Source organism: Thalia democratica, chromosome 2 (assembly GCF_965202585.1).
Source record: "Thalia democratica chromosome 2, ktThaDemo2.hap1.1, whole genome shotgun sequence".
Classification (NCBI taxonomy): domain Eukaryota; kingdom Metazoa; phylum Chordata; class Thaliacea; order Salpida; family Salpidae; genus Thalia; species Thalia democratica.
In genome coordinates this window covers 58,646,693-58,662,193 of record NC_139166.1, presented here as the reverse complement: position 1 = coordinate 58,662,193, position 15,501 = coordinate 58,646,693, and the positions used below count along the sequence as shown (strand labels likewise).

At 21.9% G+C, this 15,501-nt stretch overlaps 1 protein-coding gene across 1 annotated transcript; it reads left to right on the top strand.

The window, feature by feature from the left end:
* The first annotated feature begins 3,033 nt into the window (after positions 1-3,033).
* Positions 3,034-9,822, top strand: LOC145849866 (uncharacterized). The gene is made up of 6 exons (XM_082954957.1): positions 3,034-3,223; positions 4,364-4,535; positions 6,121-6,237; positions 7,216-7,345; positions 7,535-7,645; positions 9,230-9,822. The coding sequence occupies exons 1-6, from the start codon at positions 3,112-3,114 to the stop codon at positions 9,767-9,769; spliced, it is 1,182 nt and encodes a 393-aa protein (XP_082811083.1). The 5' UTR covers positions 3,034-3,111; the 3' UTR covers positions 9,770-9,822.
* The last annotated feature ends 5,679 nt before the right edge of the window (positions 9,823-15,501 follow it).

The following is a 15,501-nucleotide window of genomic DNA, read 5'->3' as shown; positions in this document are numbered from 1 at the left end:
TAGTTGTATAATTTATTTTCCATATTTTGATCAAAAATTAAGTTTTAAAGTTTTAAGTGTATTCTATAACGGTTATGTCTGCCCGATACGACCTTATAAGAACGAAACCATTAGAAAATTTTTGTTGATGGTCGTGCGAAGGCAATTGACAACTAATATATTCTTAATAAGTGTTTTTTTTTTTTTTTTTTTTGGATCATCAAAAACATTGATTTTATCCTTTTTTCTCTCGGTTCACTTTAGTTTAGTAATATATCTTTGATATAAACTAATAAAGATTTTTTGTACCACAGGTTATAAAAAAAGTATTTATCTTCTATAAGTAAAAGAAGAACTGTAAGCTGAGAATAAATTTACAATTTATGTTTTAAGCACAGGTGTTATAATTAAATTTTTTGATTTAAACAAACTAAGCAGTCAAAAATTCCTTACAAGATACACATTAAATGTAAAAAAAGTATGTTTATGTCTTAAACAAGTTTAAAAATAGTACAACCTAAATAATATTTCTAATTTAAATAGAAGTGCAAAACATTATTCAAGTACATTTTTGTTAAAGAGGTTTTATTTATGTAAACAAATAGATCATTCACTGAAAGTCATCTAAACTGGACTTTCCAGTATAAAATTAAATCAAATCTTTTTAATTATTTTTCTACTTAACACTTAGTTGACTTGTACAAAACTGTACCAGTCTTTAATAAGCTTAAATAAAAACAAGAAGACGGTAATAATTGTTTACACCAACAACTAAAAATACTTTAGACTAGAACTTAAAAGCAATTGAAGTACTTTATTTATTTATTTACTTTGAGTTTGTTGAAAAACCCTTTAGTGTATTTATCAATAACCTAATTAGTATTTTATAAATTATAGATTAAGCATATAATAATCAAAACTTTTGAAATAAGCTAAAGATACCTTTTAACTTTCTTTTGGTAAAGGAAATACAATTATTATTTATTGTTAAACTTTATATTAAATACTCAACACTAATGCTTTTTTAAGCTTAAGTTCATTTAAAGTTAAAGCAATATTGCTCATTTAAAAAACACAAAACTATTCTTGATAAATAAAATTAATATCTTAAGTAGTTGGTATGAACTAAACCAATAGGTATTTTAAATAAGTAATCTATAACTTATTGTAACATTTGTAAATTAACAGACTTTACATTGTTACTAATATAAAATATCTACTAAGTATAAAAAAAAACAAAACACTTTTTAGCCCAAAAATATTAAATTGACCAAGTCAAAAAACAATTATAAGCATAATAAAGTTTACAAGCTAGTTTATACAATATAAACTTTTCTAAAAACAAACGAAATGCTACCTAAGGTATGAACTTTTGAACAACTGAACATTTGTTTGAATGGATATTTAAACATTATTTAAAGATTTAAGTAATCTTTTTAAAATTCTTAACTTTGTCGTTTAAAAAATTAAATTTAACTTTTAACCTTATGTGCAAATATAAATACATTTTGAATGTTTACAACTGTTTTTAAGTAAAAATCGTAACTTTTGAATATTTACAAAACCTAATAACAAAATGTAAGAAAACTTATGATGTTAAGTAAATGTATTTTGCATAGATTTAAAGTGGCGTATATTTGTCTAGAATATTACTGTATACCAGTTGATATTTTTAGTGCATTTTCTAAGTATATATTTAAACTAAAAGCTAAACAAATTCATTCAAGTCATATAAAATTTGGATCAGATTGTTTTACAATTTTACTTTTATTGTTATTAATTTAGATAAGTCTAAAAACATATTGTCTGCTAAAAGTTAATATTACTGTGCTTTTTTTGTAGTCACTCAGTGATTTTTTTTTGTATTTAGTGGTTTTAAATGAATCGAAAGTTCAATTCGTAGAAGTTCAATTTTAACATTATTTTTACTTAATTTAGATGAACTTCAACATATATTAAAATACAATATTTGCAAATAAAAATAAACTCAAACTTTTGTTAGTGGTTTTAGGTATTGAAGTTTTGTAACCTCATTATATATTCAAACGCTTTGGTTTTTTCAATCAAAATGAATAATTACTTTGTTTATGCCTGTTATCTAATTTCTAATACTTTAAATGTTATTGACGGTGCAAATCTTTTAGTTTGAAGCCAAACATTATGATTTATGTTACAAATATTCCTTTTCTTAATTTAAAATTTGTAAATACATATTTTCATATCCTATATATCATACTTTTATCAAAACAATAAGAAACATTGATAAATTTATTTTTTTATTTGAAATATTTAACCGTCAAGCTGTTTCAAGTTTATCAAACGTAGATTTTTTCCAAATTTTAAAGATCCAAACTTTTGAAATTCGCTCAAGGGCTATTATATTAAGAGAAGAGACATGTTAAAGTAAAAAGGTTGAAAAAAAGTTCGAGGAATGTCAAACAAATATTGTGTTGTGTTTGCATGAAGTGTTTAAAGTGTGAAAGGTATTTGTTGAAGAAGCTTTTTATTACATACTTATTATTGAGTCAGATTTGTTTGCTCTAAAAGAGCAAAACTTAAAAAAAACTATGTTTTTAGAGAAATTACAAATATATTTTTAGTTCTTATATTAAAGCCTGCCGTTGTTTGTTGAAATATGCTGGGTAAAAACAAAGATAAAGTTTACGTTAGCTTTATTTTATAAATGACTAAACTTTAAATAAAAAAAAAGGATGAACGTTAGAGTCTAAAAAATTAAAAATAGTTAACTCAGATAAATTGTGTTAAATCATTATGTTTTTTAAACTATTAGGTTTACTAAAGTTTAAGAAATTTTGTTTATCAACTTGAAGATTTAAAATATTTTTGTTTTTCCAACTAAATACTGTTCCATTAACACTAAGTATTTTTTTTAATTCTTTGATTTACTTCGAACTTAACTATCGTGAATTTTAGAACAACAGTGTTACTGAGCCCAATAAAAAAAGAAACTGTTAGTATTTTTTATCAAATATAAAAATTAGTTTAAAAAATATAAGAGGAATTTTGTTAAAAAAAACTTGAATTTACAGGTTTTGACCATAGATTATTGTTTTTTTTTTCGGATAGAAACAAAAAATAATAAAAGTTTTATGAAGAAAAAATGGCATAAAGATGTGTGAGAAGCCTATTAGTTTAACTGTCGTGTTTATGATCATACAAATTACTTTAGGTAAAGAGAAGCTGTTTTGTCAGAAACGTGAAAATAGAATACATACGTATGCAGGTTTGATTTTATGTTTTTTGTAAATAGTGTTCTTGTCTAAACACATTTAGATTTTTAGTTTAACTGTTACCAATGCTATTTAAGTTTTAGAATCAATTCGAAAACCTTGTATCCCAGTGATAATAAAGTAGCAATTTTTACTAAAAGCCTGTAGCTATATAAATTTATGGTCATTATTTTTAAAAACTAAATTCAAACATACCTTAAATAATTAAACATACTTATTTTCTAAGGAAAAAATCTATTATTAAGCTCTAACTTTATTATTTCATAAGATGTTATTTTAAAAACTAACAATTGCTTAAGTATAAAAATATATTAAACTTAAACTGCTTTGTTTAAACTACTTTCAGGTAGTACTTAGGCTAAGTAAAGTTTCGACTTAAAAAAAATCATGTCAAATGAACCACAAGCTTGTTTTAATCTAATAACTTCATATATTTAATTAAAATAAAAACCAAATGTAAAGCATATGCGTCTTAATAGAAAGAATAACGAAAAAAAAAATTAATAACAATAAAAGATTGATAGGTTCTTTTTGTTTAAAGTTATATGAATATTAAACCCTACTTTATGTAAGGGATTGACAAGTTGTAGGTTGCAGGTCAAATGCGGTCTGCAAAACAAAATATGCCATCCTTACTTAAAAATGGTAGTTCAATTAGTTAATTTACTAAACTCGTGATGAACTCATTAGGAAACTACAGCTTTAATTTGTTATTTTATAATATGTACACTAAAATACTTAATACTAACTAACTATAAACTATGAATCAATGAACAGTTTGAAATTTTCAAATACTTAGTTTGTGGTGTTAAACTGATTTTTTTTTTTCAAAATTTTAACGAAAAAAAAAGATTTTTGTTATATATTAATGTAAACTTTGTTCAGTGTAATTTTTAGAAAACTTTGTTTTGTTTGTAAGTTCTATTACACTTTTAATAAAAAGCCTCCTATTAGTTTTAATATTTATTCAAATTAAAAACTAATTAATTGTTAAAAAGTTATAATTATCTTAAAAAACTAAAATCAAATTTTCTGAAAAAGTGTAAGTTTATACAAAGACTTAAATAATCTACGTAATAAGTTAACATCATTAAATCACAAAAAGTCAGTTTAAAAACCAAAACTGTTTTCAGAAAAAGGTGTAAACAATGGAAGTTTAACAACAAAACAATGGATACCGGATATGTGTTGTGGCAATCGACCTTATAATTCACAAATTAGAATGTGTTGTTTTGGAAAAACAATATCAAGAAATATTATGAGATGTTGTCCTGATGGAACAATACTGCCTATAAATACTATTTGGTGAACAATTTGTTTAAGTTTTAATAAAAGTTGCGATTGTACTTTTTTTGAACCGTATGCTATGGCTTAAGTATTAATAAAACCTCACTTAATTTGTACTTTAAAAAAGTTATACATGTCAGTTGTTTATCGTAATTACTAAATTCCACATCTTACGATTCTTAAAAAAAATCTGAAAATTATTTTAAAAAAGTTAAAAAAATTTGGCCTCAAAATTTTATAATTATTTTATTATGAGAACATAACAAAAGTCTAGGTTAAAATGTTATTATATAAGTAAAAGTTTAAAGTATCTTAAGAAATAACTTTTTTTTTATTTCTTTTCTATTACTTAAAGACATTACTTTCATTTCTGTAGATAAAATATATTAGTATAGTTAATATTCAAAGTACTTACAAAAGGTATTTTTGTAAATTAATTATCTTATATAACATTTTTATTTAAAACATTCGTTTTCGACAAAAGAAAAATGTAAACTAATAGTTTCAGTTGTTGTTTTTTTTTGTAACATATATTTTTCATTATATTTTTGATATAAATCTCACACATATCGTTCTGCTTTGAACTACAAGTTATTATTAAATTGAATGAAAGTGAAAATCGATATTCTATTAGAGGTTATTTTACATAAAAATAATTTAAACGGCAGTTTAAATAGCTAAAATTATATTTTATAAAAAAAGAAATTGTAACCTCGTTTTAAATGCAGACATTTTTTACCAAGTTTGTTATAAAACAATTTGTGAAATATAAGACTAGTTGAACGGAATTTGTATAAATTGATACGACAGTTTATACTATGGTAGCAGTTCGTTTAATTTATTAAGTAGGAAGTTTACCTTGAATAACATTTATCTCTTAAGTTTGATTTATTTATGATAAACATTTAAATTTAGTCTTAGTAAACTTTTAATCGTATTAATTGACATTTTCGGAAAAATATAGTTTCAAAAGTTTTATAGTTAATTGTATTATGTTACATTTTAAATTATATTACCTAGATTTTATAAATATACTTTGTACCTTGTTTATATATAATACATTAACTCCGAGATTATTTTCCACATAAACAAGATAAAAGTAAAATCTAGGAAATGTTTGACATAAGTTTCATGATTTTTATAATTTTGAAAGTAAAATGTAAAACACCTTTTATTTAAATAAACATTCTTATTTTAGTAAATAATATTTAAAGAGTAAAATTTTGCAGTTTTGACAAACATTTAAATTAACATTATCTTAAGTTGTTATTTTTTAAACATAAGATAATTGAAGTTTGTTTGAGTGCACTACTTTGTCAAAATAAATGTAAATGTCCAAAGGCAAGTAATTTAGAATACTTAGGTTTAAGTTTTGGAGAAATTGAAAACTATTAAAGTTTTTGTAATTTTAAGTATGTTTCTCTTCTAAAAAGTAAGCTTCTTAACTTGTGTTTAGTAGCTTAAAAGATATACAGTTGTTAAAGCATTTGCTTTCTTGAAAATTGATTTTTTCATAATTTATTTTAGAATTACTGTACTTTCCTTTGTTCATACTTGTACTTCTCTACACCATAAAATAAAAGTTTATTATTAAATTTTACAGTCGCTGTCATCCACAGTCAACTTGGGTGAGAAAGCAATTAGATGAAATGTCAAATATTGAAAAGCGACAGATAAATTTAGTGAAAGAAATCAAAACTCTGATAACACAAACTAAAATGTTAGTTCAAATTTGACAAATTTTCAAAACTTATAATGCTTATTTTTCTTATAAATAATACTAGTTTTGTGTTTTATAGGTATTACATTTTTAAGTAGGCGACACTGTTATGTTGACTGTAATGGTACGCAATATTATTAATATGAGTAAAGTTTTAACTTTAAGTTAATCATTTTAAATTTAATTGCTTGTCTATAATTCAATTTAGGTTTGTTAATGAGCACAAAGATATTTGTAAATAATTTCGGTTAAGTATACTGATTAAGATAGTTTTATGCTTAAATTTTACTTTATTTTTACAATGTTATATAACCTTTTTGTTATAATAAATAATGTTTTTTTTAATTAAACAATACATATTTTAAAGCTCTACAACTAATTCTAAAGAAAACTAAAGTTAAAGCATATAACTATTTTAATCAGTTTGCCCAATCGAAATTGTTTGAAAATATATTTGTTTTTCTTAACGAACCTAAGTTGACTTCTAGGCTAAAAATTTAATTTAATATGATTAACTTAAAATAAATAAGTTATTTTTTTTAAGTTCAAATTTTATTTTATAAAGTTATCTACTGTATTTCTTTTTTTTTTTAATGAGGTAGCATTCCTGTTTATAGTCTTAATTAAACACTCACTGATATTTTTAAAGCTATAAAATTTCACTTGTAACTTACTCATAGTCAAAAAAGAGCACGATTTTATCTTCATTTAAATTACAACTAGTACATGTGCGCTTAACTTTTGTAATAAGTTTAATTCTTAATACATCCCAAACTACATTCATCTATACTTTAGTATGTCGTTAGTTAATTGGAATTATTATATGTAAAGCATTAATTGAAAAATAAAATATTTAACGAATATTTGGAGATAAAATTAAATGAGCAGTATTTGAATTTTAGACTTAGACTGTATTTTTTAAAATTAGGTAAAAAAATATTTTTTATTGCTGGATATAATAAATATTATATTTTTAAGGCACATAATTAATTTACAAGAAGAAATAAAAACATTGGATTCCCAAGCACAGCAACTTTACGAAACTTTTGTTAGAAAAATAAATATTGACATTGATGATTCAACAGAAGCTCAAAATGTTATAAAAATGGTTAGAGTATTACCTTGATTAAAAATTAAAATTTTTAAGATGTTTTTATTATCGTTAAAAGCTTTGATTTTTAAAGCAGTCTTAAGAAACTTTTAAGATTATTTTAGGTAAACAATTTTCTTATAAAACCCGTGTGGTTATATTAGAGTTGAACCACTTATCATGTGAATCTATTAACAAAATAAACAGATTAATTTCAAGTATGCAAACGAAAATAAAGTTAACATGGAAAACGAGCATAATCTGTCTGTAAAATCACAAATACCTCAAATATCACAGCTGAAAGTTGTTCTCAGAAAGGTTGTTAATAATCATGTACAAAACATATGAGATTGTAATATTGTTTATTGTAAGCTTTTATTACTTATATGAGAATATTTAAAAACTTTTTTTTTTTAACAGCAATGACTGTTTTATTCAACTACTTACATTTTTTCAACTAACGTTTTCCACAACATAATTTAGATTAAATATCAAAAGAAAAAAAAATACAGATCTAATTTTTTTCAAAGCATATTAAAATGGATTGAATTAATAAAAATTTGTAAAGCTTTTAATAACATTTTACTTAATGAAATGTTTATTTTCTAGTATCATTGATTTTTGAGTAACATGAAACATAGCATTATAACAAAATCATAAACAAATAAAAACTAAAAGTATGTATTTTTTAGCATAAAAGGTTAAACTTAAATTCTTTGAGTAGTGCTTATGTCTACGTTAAATTTTATTAAGAAATAATATAAACTGTTTACTAATTAAACTTATATTTAATAAAAGTTTTTTCTTAGAATCACCAGTTCTTAGTTCATGAAGAAATTCCTGCTAATATATCGTTATTTTTTTGTGTCCACCTAAATAACAATTAAAGTAATTTTAAAACGCTTTGACGTCTACGTTACCTTTAGAGTTTAGATTAAAATACTTTGTGGTATAAAAAAAAAAAAAAAAAAAATTAAACTTTATTTGAACCATGGAAGCATATTTTCAATTTTCAAGTAATTAGTAGTTTGTTTATATGTGTATTTTTACTCAAAACAATTTTTCTCTTTTTAAAAGTTATACAAGATTTAACACGCTAAACCTTACATTAAAATCAATTTAGTTAATTTTAATTAATTTCTTTTATTTAAGATTCTTCAATAGTTGCTTCTTCTGAAATTAAATACTTATAATAGTTTTAAATTATCAAGTCATATATATCAATATTAACCTATAATTGAAACTTTCTGTTGTTTTGTTTTAATTATATTTCATGATTAATAAGATTAAATTAAAAATCTTAGTCTAAATACAGTAAGCATTAAAATTAATAAATTACAACATGCAAGTTCCGATTAACTAACAGTAGTTTACGTTTGGCAAATAACTTTGTAAAAATTTAATACAAACGTATGTAATTAAGACACTAGTGTTAAAAACAAAAAACTTTATTGTGAAGTTTTATAACATACGTTAATTGTGAAATCTAAAAAAAGCTCTTTCTTAAATTATCATTTTTTTATTTAGGTACTTAAAACTGTATACTTTACTACTAGGAATTGATTTATCTATAATTACTATTAACAAAAACTAACAAAAGTAACAAACTCAAAACAACTTGTACAGATGTTTAAGTTTTCATGTTTAGACTTTACAAACGTGACCATAAAATTAAAATTTCAGAGAAAATGTTTTATTAGTTTGTAAGCGTGGTATATGTACATTAAAGATTTGAAAGCAAAAAATATCTTTTTGTTCCAAAATGAATAAAGCCTGTTGTGTGGCTTAAAAACATTGTTTACGGTAATTAAATTTGTTTGAAAAGTAACAGATTTGAACAAAATTTAATGTAATTTCACCGTTTAAAAGGCTTAGATTAGTTTTTAAATATTTTTAAAACAGGCTAAAAGAAGCGTAAAATTAAGCAACGAAATCAACAAAGTTGAAAGCCTTGTTTTCAAACGTCAATCAATATTGATAAAAATTTCAAAAAAACACCAAAAACTTACTAAGCTCACGTCGCTTTTTGAACTGAAAAATAAACTTTTTATGATAACTGAAAACGATCATCAGCTGATTATTCACTTCGGAAACACTTTTGACGAGATTATGACAGATGTTTTGAAGATTGAAAGCTCATTGGCTATTGAATATCCTGAAATGAAAGTTAATACTGGCTTAAATATAAAGGATTATACTCAAAGCCTTGAATTTAAGCATCTGAAACTGAAACAGCAGTTTTTCAAAGACAACAAAGGTCATTTTTTAAAAGAAAAAAGTAAAAAGCAAGATTGGAAAAATTTTAATTTCAAAGATAATTTGTGCAGCTTTACAAAATGGACTGAATATTTAAAAAGTTTTGAAACAAACTTAATTTTGTCTAAAAATAAAACAGTGGCTTTTAAAAACAAACTTAAAATAGTAGATAGAAAACAATATTAAGTATTAAATTCAAATAAGCTTTAAACAAATATATTTCTAATAGAATGAATAGTAAACAGTATTTTTTATATAAAGTTATTTTTGTCTGTTTTATACAATAAGAGTACAGTATAAAAGTGACAAGTAAAATGTTATTCAAGTATTTTCGTTTATATTTTTAATACTTTCAATTTTGAGCTTTTAAAACTTTAAAAATAATTCGTAATTAAATGTTATTTTTTCCTCAGCGTACTTAAGATTTTTAAACGTAATTGATTATACATAGTTTTTTTTTTTCAAATGTAGTGCTTTTGTGCTTTTCAAAGAAAACATTTTTGAAATTTGTAATTATTAGTAAGTATTTTGTTAGCAAACTACATCAACGGTTTCCACTAAAGTAGCTTAAAAACGATTTTCGCATATTATACATAAAAAAGAGTTGCTTTAACGTATAACTTTATTTATATTTTATTATGATATTGTTTTTAATGTGAAACAGTTTTAATTTTTTTCTATTAACAACTAATTTTATCACATAAGTAATTTTAAGTTTTATAAGAAAATAACTTTTAAATTTTTATGAACACATTATACATAAAAATAAGGTTATTTTTATTAAGATTTACATTAACATAACCTAAAGAATTTTATCATTACGTACAGTACAATCAAAAATATAAAATAGTTTAACTCTATGTTTAACATGATTTCATAGTTTTTTTTAGTGTTTTAATAATTTTTTTCTAATTAAGCTTTTGTCATCATAAAACAAATATCTTATTTTTACTTTAGAATAAAATAATTTTATAAAAGTTTTAAAATAAAAAAATAATAAATCATTGTTTTATAAAATTTTCTTATTTGTAATAAAAATCATTAAAAATTCAGATGTTTTATTTTTCATACTTATTTGTGTTTATCCTTTATATTTTTCAAGTTGTAAATCAATCATTTCACTAACCAATTTTTACGTATTAACAAATGGTCATAGCGATTTGTTTTTATTTTTTGATTAACCGAAATACGTTCAAAAAACTTGAGTTTTTTTTGTACAAGTCTATTGCTATCTGCAAATTAGTAAATTATTTTATTTGTTGTTACTTGTTTAAAAACTAATACTATAACTTAATGAACTTTATAAAACAGTATAAATTATCTACAACGAATCGTAAGACTGTTTAAAGACAGTTTAGTTACAAGTAAATTGTTTATGAAAAGATTAAGTTTTTAAAATTTTCTTTGTTTAAAATTAGAACTCAATATTAACTCATATCTAACGAATTTAGTCTACATCACAAGGTTTGTAAAACATAACCATAAAAAATTAAAAAAAATTTATACTTGATGTTTATTTGCAAACTTTATAACAATACAATCAAATGTATTCTTTAAATGTAATAAAAAGCTTGATAAGTATCATAATTCATTAAAAAAAATTATATAAATAATTATTTTTAACTTTTACTTTAAGTTTTTTTTGATTTACGTAAAAATTGATAAGTATGTTAGTTTGTTCAGTCTAGTTTCAAATGTTAGCAGAATAAACTTAAACCTAAAAAAGATATTTCATCAAAGGTATATTAATTATATTTTCGTTTGATTAATTATTGTGTTCCTAAAGTTTAACTAAAAGTTCTTTTATTACGTAATAAACATATATAAAAAAAAAACTTAACATGTTTTTACTAGTTATTAATGCATTTGATGAAATTCAATATTGTATGTTGTGATTTTTATTTATTTTACACCTTTTTTTTTAAACACTTAAGCTTGTGCGAAAAAAAAATTGTAGTTCAAGTTATCATCTTTTTTTTTTGCTTCAATTAGTTATTTGTTTGTGTTACTAAAATTTTTATTTTTATTACTAAATTCAACTTTGCTAAAATTAACATTTCATTAAAAATTTTTAATTATTCTTAAAAATTTTGATTAATATTGATTTTAATAGTATAATCTAAGTTTAAATATTTCGGTTAAAAAATATCATAGTATACAAACAATGCGAAACAGTTAATGACAACTGTTATTATGTGCTAAAAAAGCTTTAATTCTAAATTTTATAAATGAGTTTAAACTAAACAGCTTTTAAAATAAAAAACGTTTAAAAAAAAAGGGAAATTTTGTAATTTATAAGCTGGTTAAAAAAGTTTAAGCTTATAAAATAAAAAAAGAAAAACTTGTTGTTTTTTAAAAGAAAATACAATTAAAAAAAGTATTTAAGCTTTTAAAAAATAAGTTATCAGTTTGCTTAATAACCGTGGTTGATTAACTTTTGTAAAGTATATATTGAATCCGTTAAAATCTTGATAAGTACTTTTCATGTTTTCAATAATTAATTCAAGTAAAACCATATGTGAAATTTTTATATAACTTATACAAATATTTCTAAATTTAAAATTAATTTGTAGTTTATTTCTTTCAGTTAACTTACTAATAAATATGTCAATAGTTTTAATATAGTTTTAACATACTTTTCAATAACTTTTTTTTTTTTATAACTAATAGGTTTAATATTTTGTTACAAAAAATTTACGTTTACTACTAATGAAATGTTGCATTCATAAAACTGTTACTTGTGTGTAAATAATAATTTAAGTTTTCTTAAATGTGTATTTTCTAACGTCATAATACCTAAATGATTATTTTTATATTGCTTAGTCTACATTATTTTTACAGTTTTTCTGTTTATTAGAATTACATTTTTTTACTTTAATTGATAAGAAGTGTAAATTTAAAATTTCAGCTATTAATCACGGAAAATGAAAATTTTTTGTATATTACTAAAAGGTTAAATCAAAATTGTTTAGTAGTAACTACAAAGTATTAGCAAAGTTAAACATACGTTGCTAGACTAAAAGTTATATTACAAACAAAGTTTTATATAACTTTAGTAAATTTGTATAAATGTAAACTATAAATTTTTAAAAAAGACAACATTTTATTAAAGCCTAAATTGTTTATAAAAATATATAGTTAAAAAGACTGTGTTTTGTTTTGTCAAAATAAAAACAATAATATACCTACAAATTAAAAACTTTATTTTTAAAGCAATAAATCACGTGTAAAGTGACTTTATCTTAACAATTTACGTATGAAATTTTAAAGTATAAATCATAAAAAATATAAAATGCACTAAAATAACTTTTAGCTTCTACTTGAGCAATACTTTAGTTTTTATTTTGGTAAACAAGTGTCACCCTGGTTTTAGGTGAACTTATTAACTACTGGAACATATTTGCACAAGTAATAAAGCAGTAAATAAGATTAACTTTCTTTTAATCCTGTAAGTTCTATAAAATTTGCCTTGAGTTTTATAATTTTTTTCTGAAAGATTTTACCAGCATTAGTTTGCGATTACTTAATAGAAAAAAAATTATAAAGTAATGCAGTACTTATATATTTAAGAGCCATTTGCTTTCTTTTGATTGGTTTCGATTTCATTTTGGCCTAAAACAATCTTGTTAAGTTAATTGTTATGATATTATAAGATGTACATTAAATATTATGTACTTTAAATTTACAACTGAAAAAACTCCATAATACATTTTATTTAATTTTAAGCTTAAAAATTAATTTATATGTTTTTTTTATTGCAATCGCTTGCTAGAATTATTGCATAACTACATTGAGTAACTGTTATATAAAACTACATTGAACCTATACTTAATATTAAGCTAAAAAGAAGGTTAAAAAATGTTTTAGTGCAAACAATAACTTTAGTGAAACCTAAAAGCATAAATAAACATTTATTTATAAGCGTTTCTTTCATTATACAGAAAATTAAAAAGCTTTGCTTGTTTTAGACAAATCACCAGAGTAAAACTTTTTAAAGTAGCTAGCTCAAACAATAAATCAAGCTGTCTTTACATTAGTATTATATAAAAACTCGTGCTTATAGTTCAACATAAGTATCTCAGTAAATATAATTCACTAAAATACTTAAGCAACATATTAAAAATAAAATACTAAGTGTGCAATTATGTAGTTAACAATTTAATACTTATAAAAAATTATTAAACTTAATTATGTATTATAAACTGAAGGTTATTTTCATACTTGAAATTGTTAATTGTACTTCAATTGTGTTTCTTAAATATTATGAAATTTTGTTTTCAACTAAAAGAAGCTTTTGTAGTAGAGTAATAAATTTATATTCGGATATGTCAAATAGTCGTATATGATAAGTGTGATTTTATCAAATTTCTATCATAGTATTGTATGGTTAAGTAAAAAATATTTATTAACTCACATAAATATTCTCCAAGTTTACTAAACATATAACAAACATACTAAACATATAACAAACATTAATAATTAAAAATATAAAAATTTGAATAGCGTAGCTAAAAACTAAGTATTCAAGTGTGCACAAAAACCTTGAAAAGCTTATTAAAGATTTTGATTAATTTAATTAAAAACAAATTTTTTATTTTCTTATTTCTAGTTAGATTACATATTTCTAAAAGTGATTTTATTATCTAAAACATAGTTGAAGGTATATATTTGTACTCCATAAACAAATCTAATTTCTTTTTAACAAACTTTTAACCTATTTTAACGTTATTAACGTTAACATATTGACTTAAAGTATTTAAACCGTGTGAACTGTTGAAATAAATATAATCTTTCAAAGAACTATAGAAAACTTTAAAATTTTTCTTTACGTCATTTAAGATATTTTTAAAAGTTTAATTAAAGCAAAAAGTCCTTTAAAGACCAACAAGAGAATTGTTAGTTTTATAAATGCAATAATATCTTTGATATAAATAATTCAGGTTGCTGTTGAAAAGGCAAATATATAAATTATAAAATTATTTAAAATTATAGTTTTTATGTCAAACTTTGTAAAAACCTTACTTTTGGTGATTGTTATCAATACGATCACAATCAAAAAGATAGTGTGTTTTAAATTGTAATATTTATTAGCACAAAATGTTTTAGCATTAAGTATGCGAAAATAACATAAACATATTTAAACTCAACTATAAAATGTTTATTTAAGTTTTACTGTCATTTTCGTTGTTGTGTCAAATACATATACACATATATTTCATATAACATCTATTACATTTTACAACTTTTGAGATTTCACCTAACTTCTTCAACACCCAAACTGGTTGTTTATGGCAACAATTGTGAAGTTTTTGATAAAAAATCTCATGTAAACAGATAATACAATTTTTCAAAGTAAAACCTAGATGCTTTATAAGTCAAAACTTTATGATAAACAAACTTAACTGCTTTTTATTTAAATATTCAGTTTCAAGTTACAATTACCACTTAACTTGGGTTTTAAAATAATTATGACACCTGAACAAGTATAATAAACAATTAAAGTCTAAAATACCTTTTACAACATCGAATTAAACTTTAACGTGTTTGAAAATTTATACTAATCTTACTTCGACATAAAACGTTCGATTCGATTAAATTAAATATATTTTAAGGGTGTATAAGAACTCGTTATTTTAGTTCATTAATTTTTTACTCTAGCTTATTTTATGAAACATGTCGTGTCAAAACGTCAATGAAAATGATTGAAATCCAAACATATACTTCTGTGTAAACTGGTATCTGAACGATTAAAATATATCTATAATTATGACTAGTTAATTTTAAAGGCTGAATTTAGATAATTAAGATAAAATGTTTTTTTTTTTTAATAATTAATTTAAAAAATACACAAAAAAACACAAAATAATATTTTTTCTTTAACTAAAGGTATTTTAAAAGAAAAAAAAACCGGAAGGATT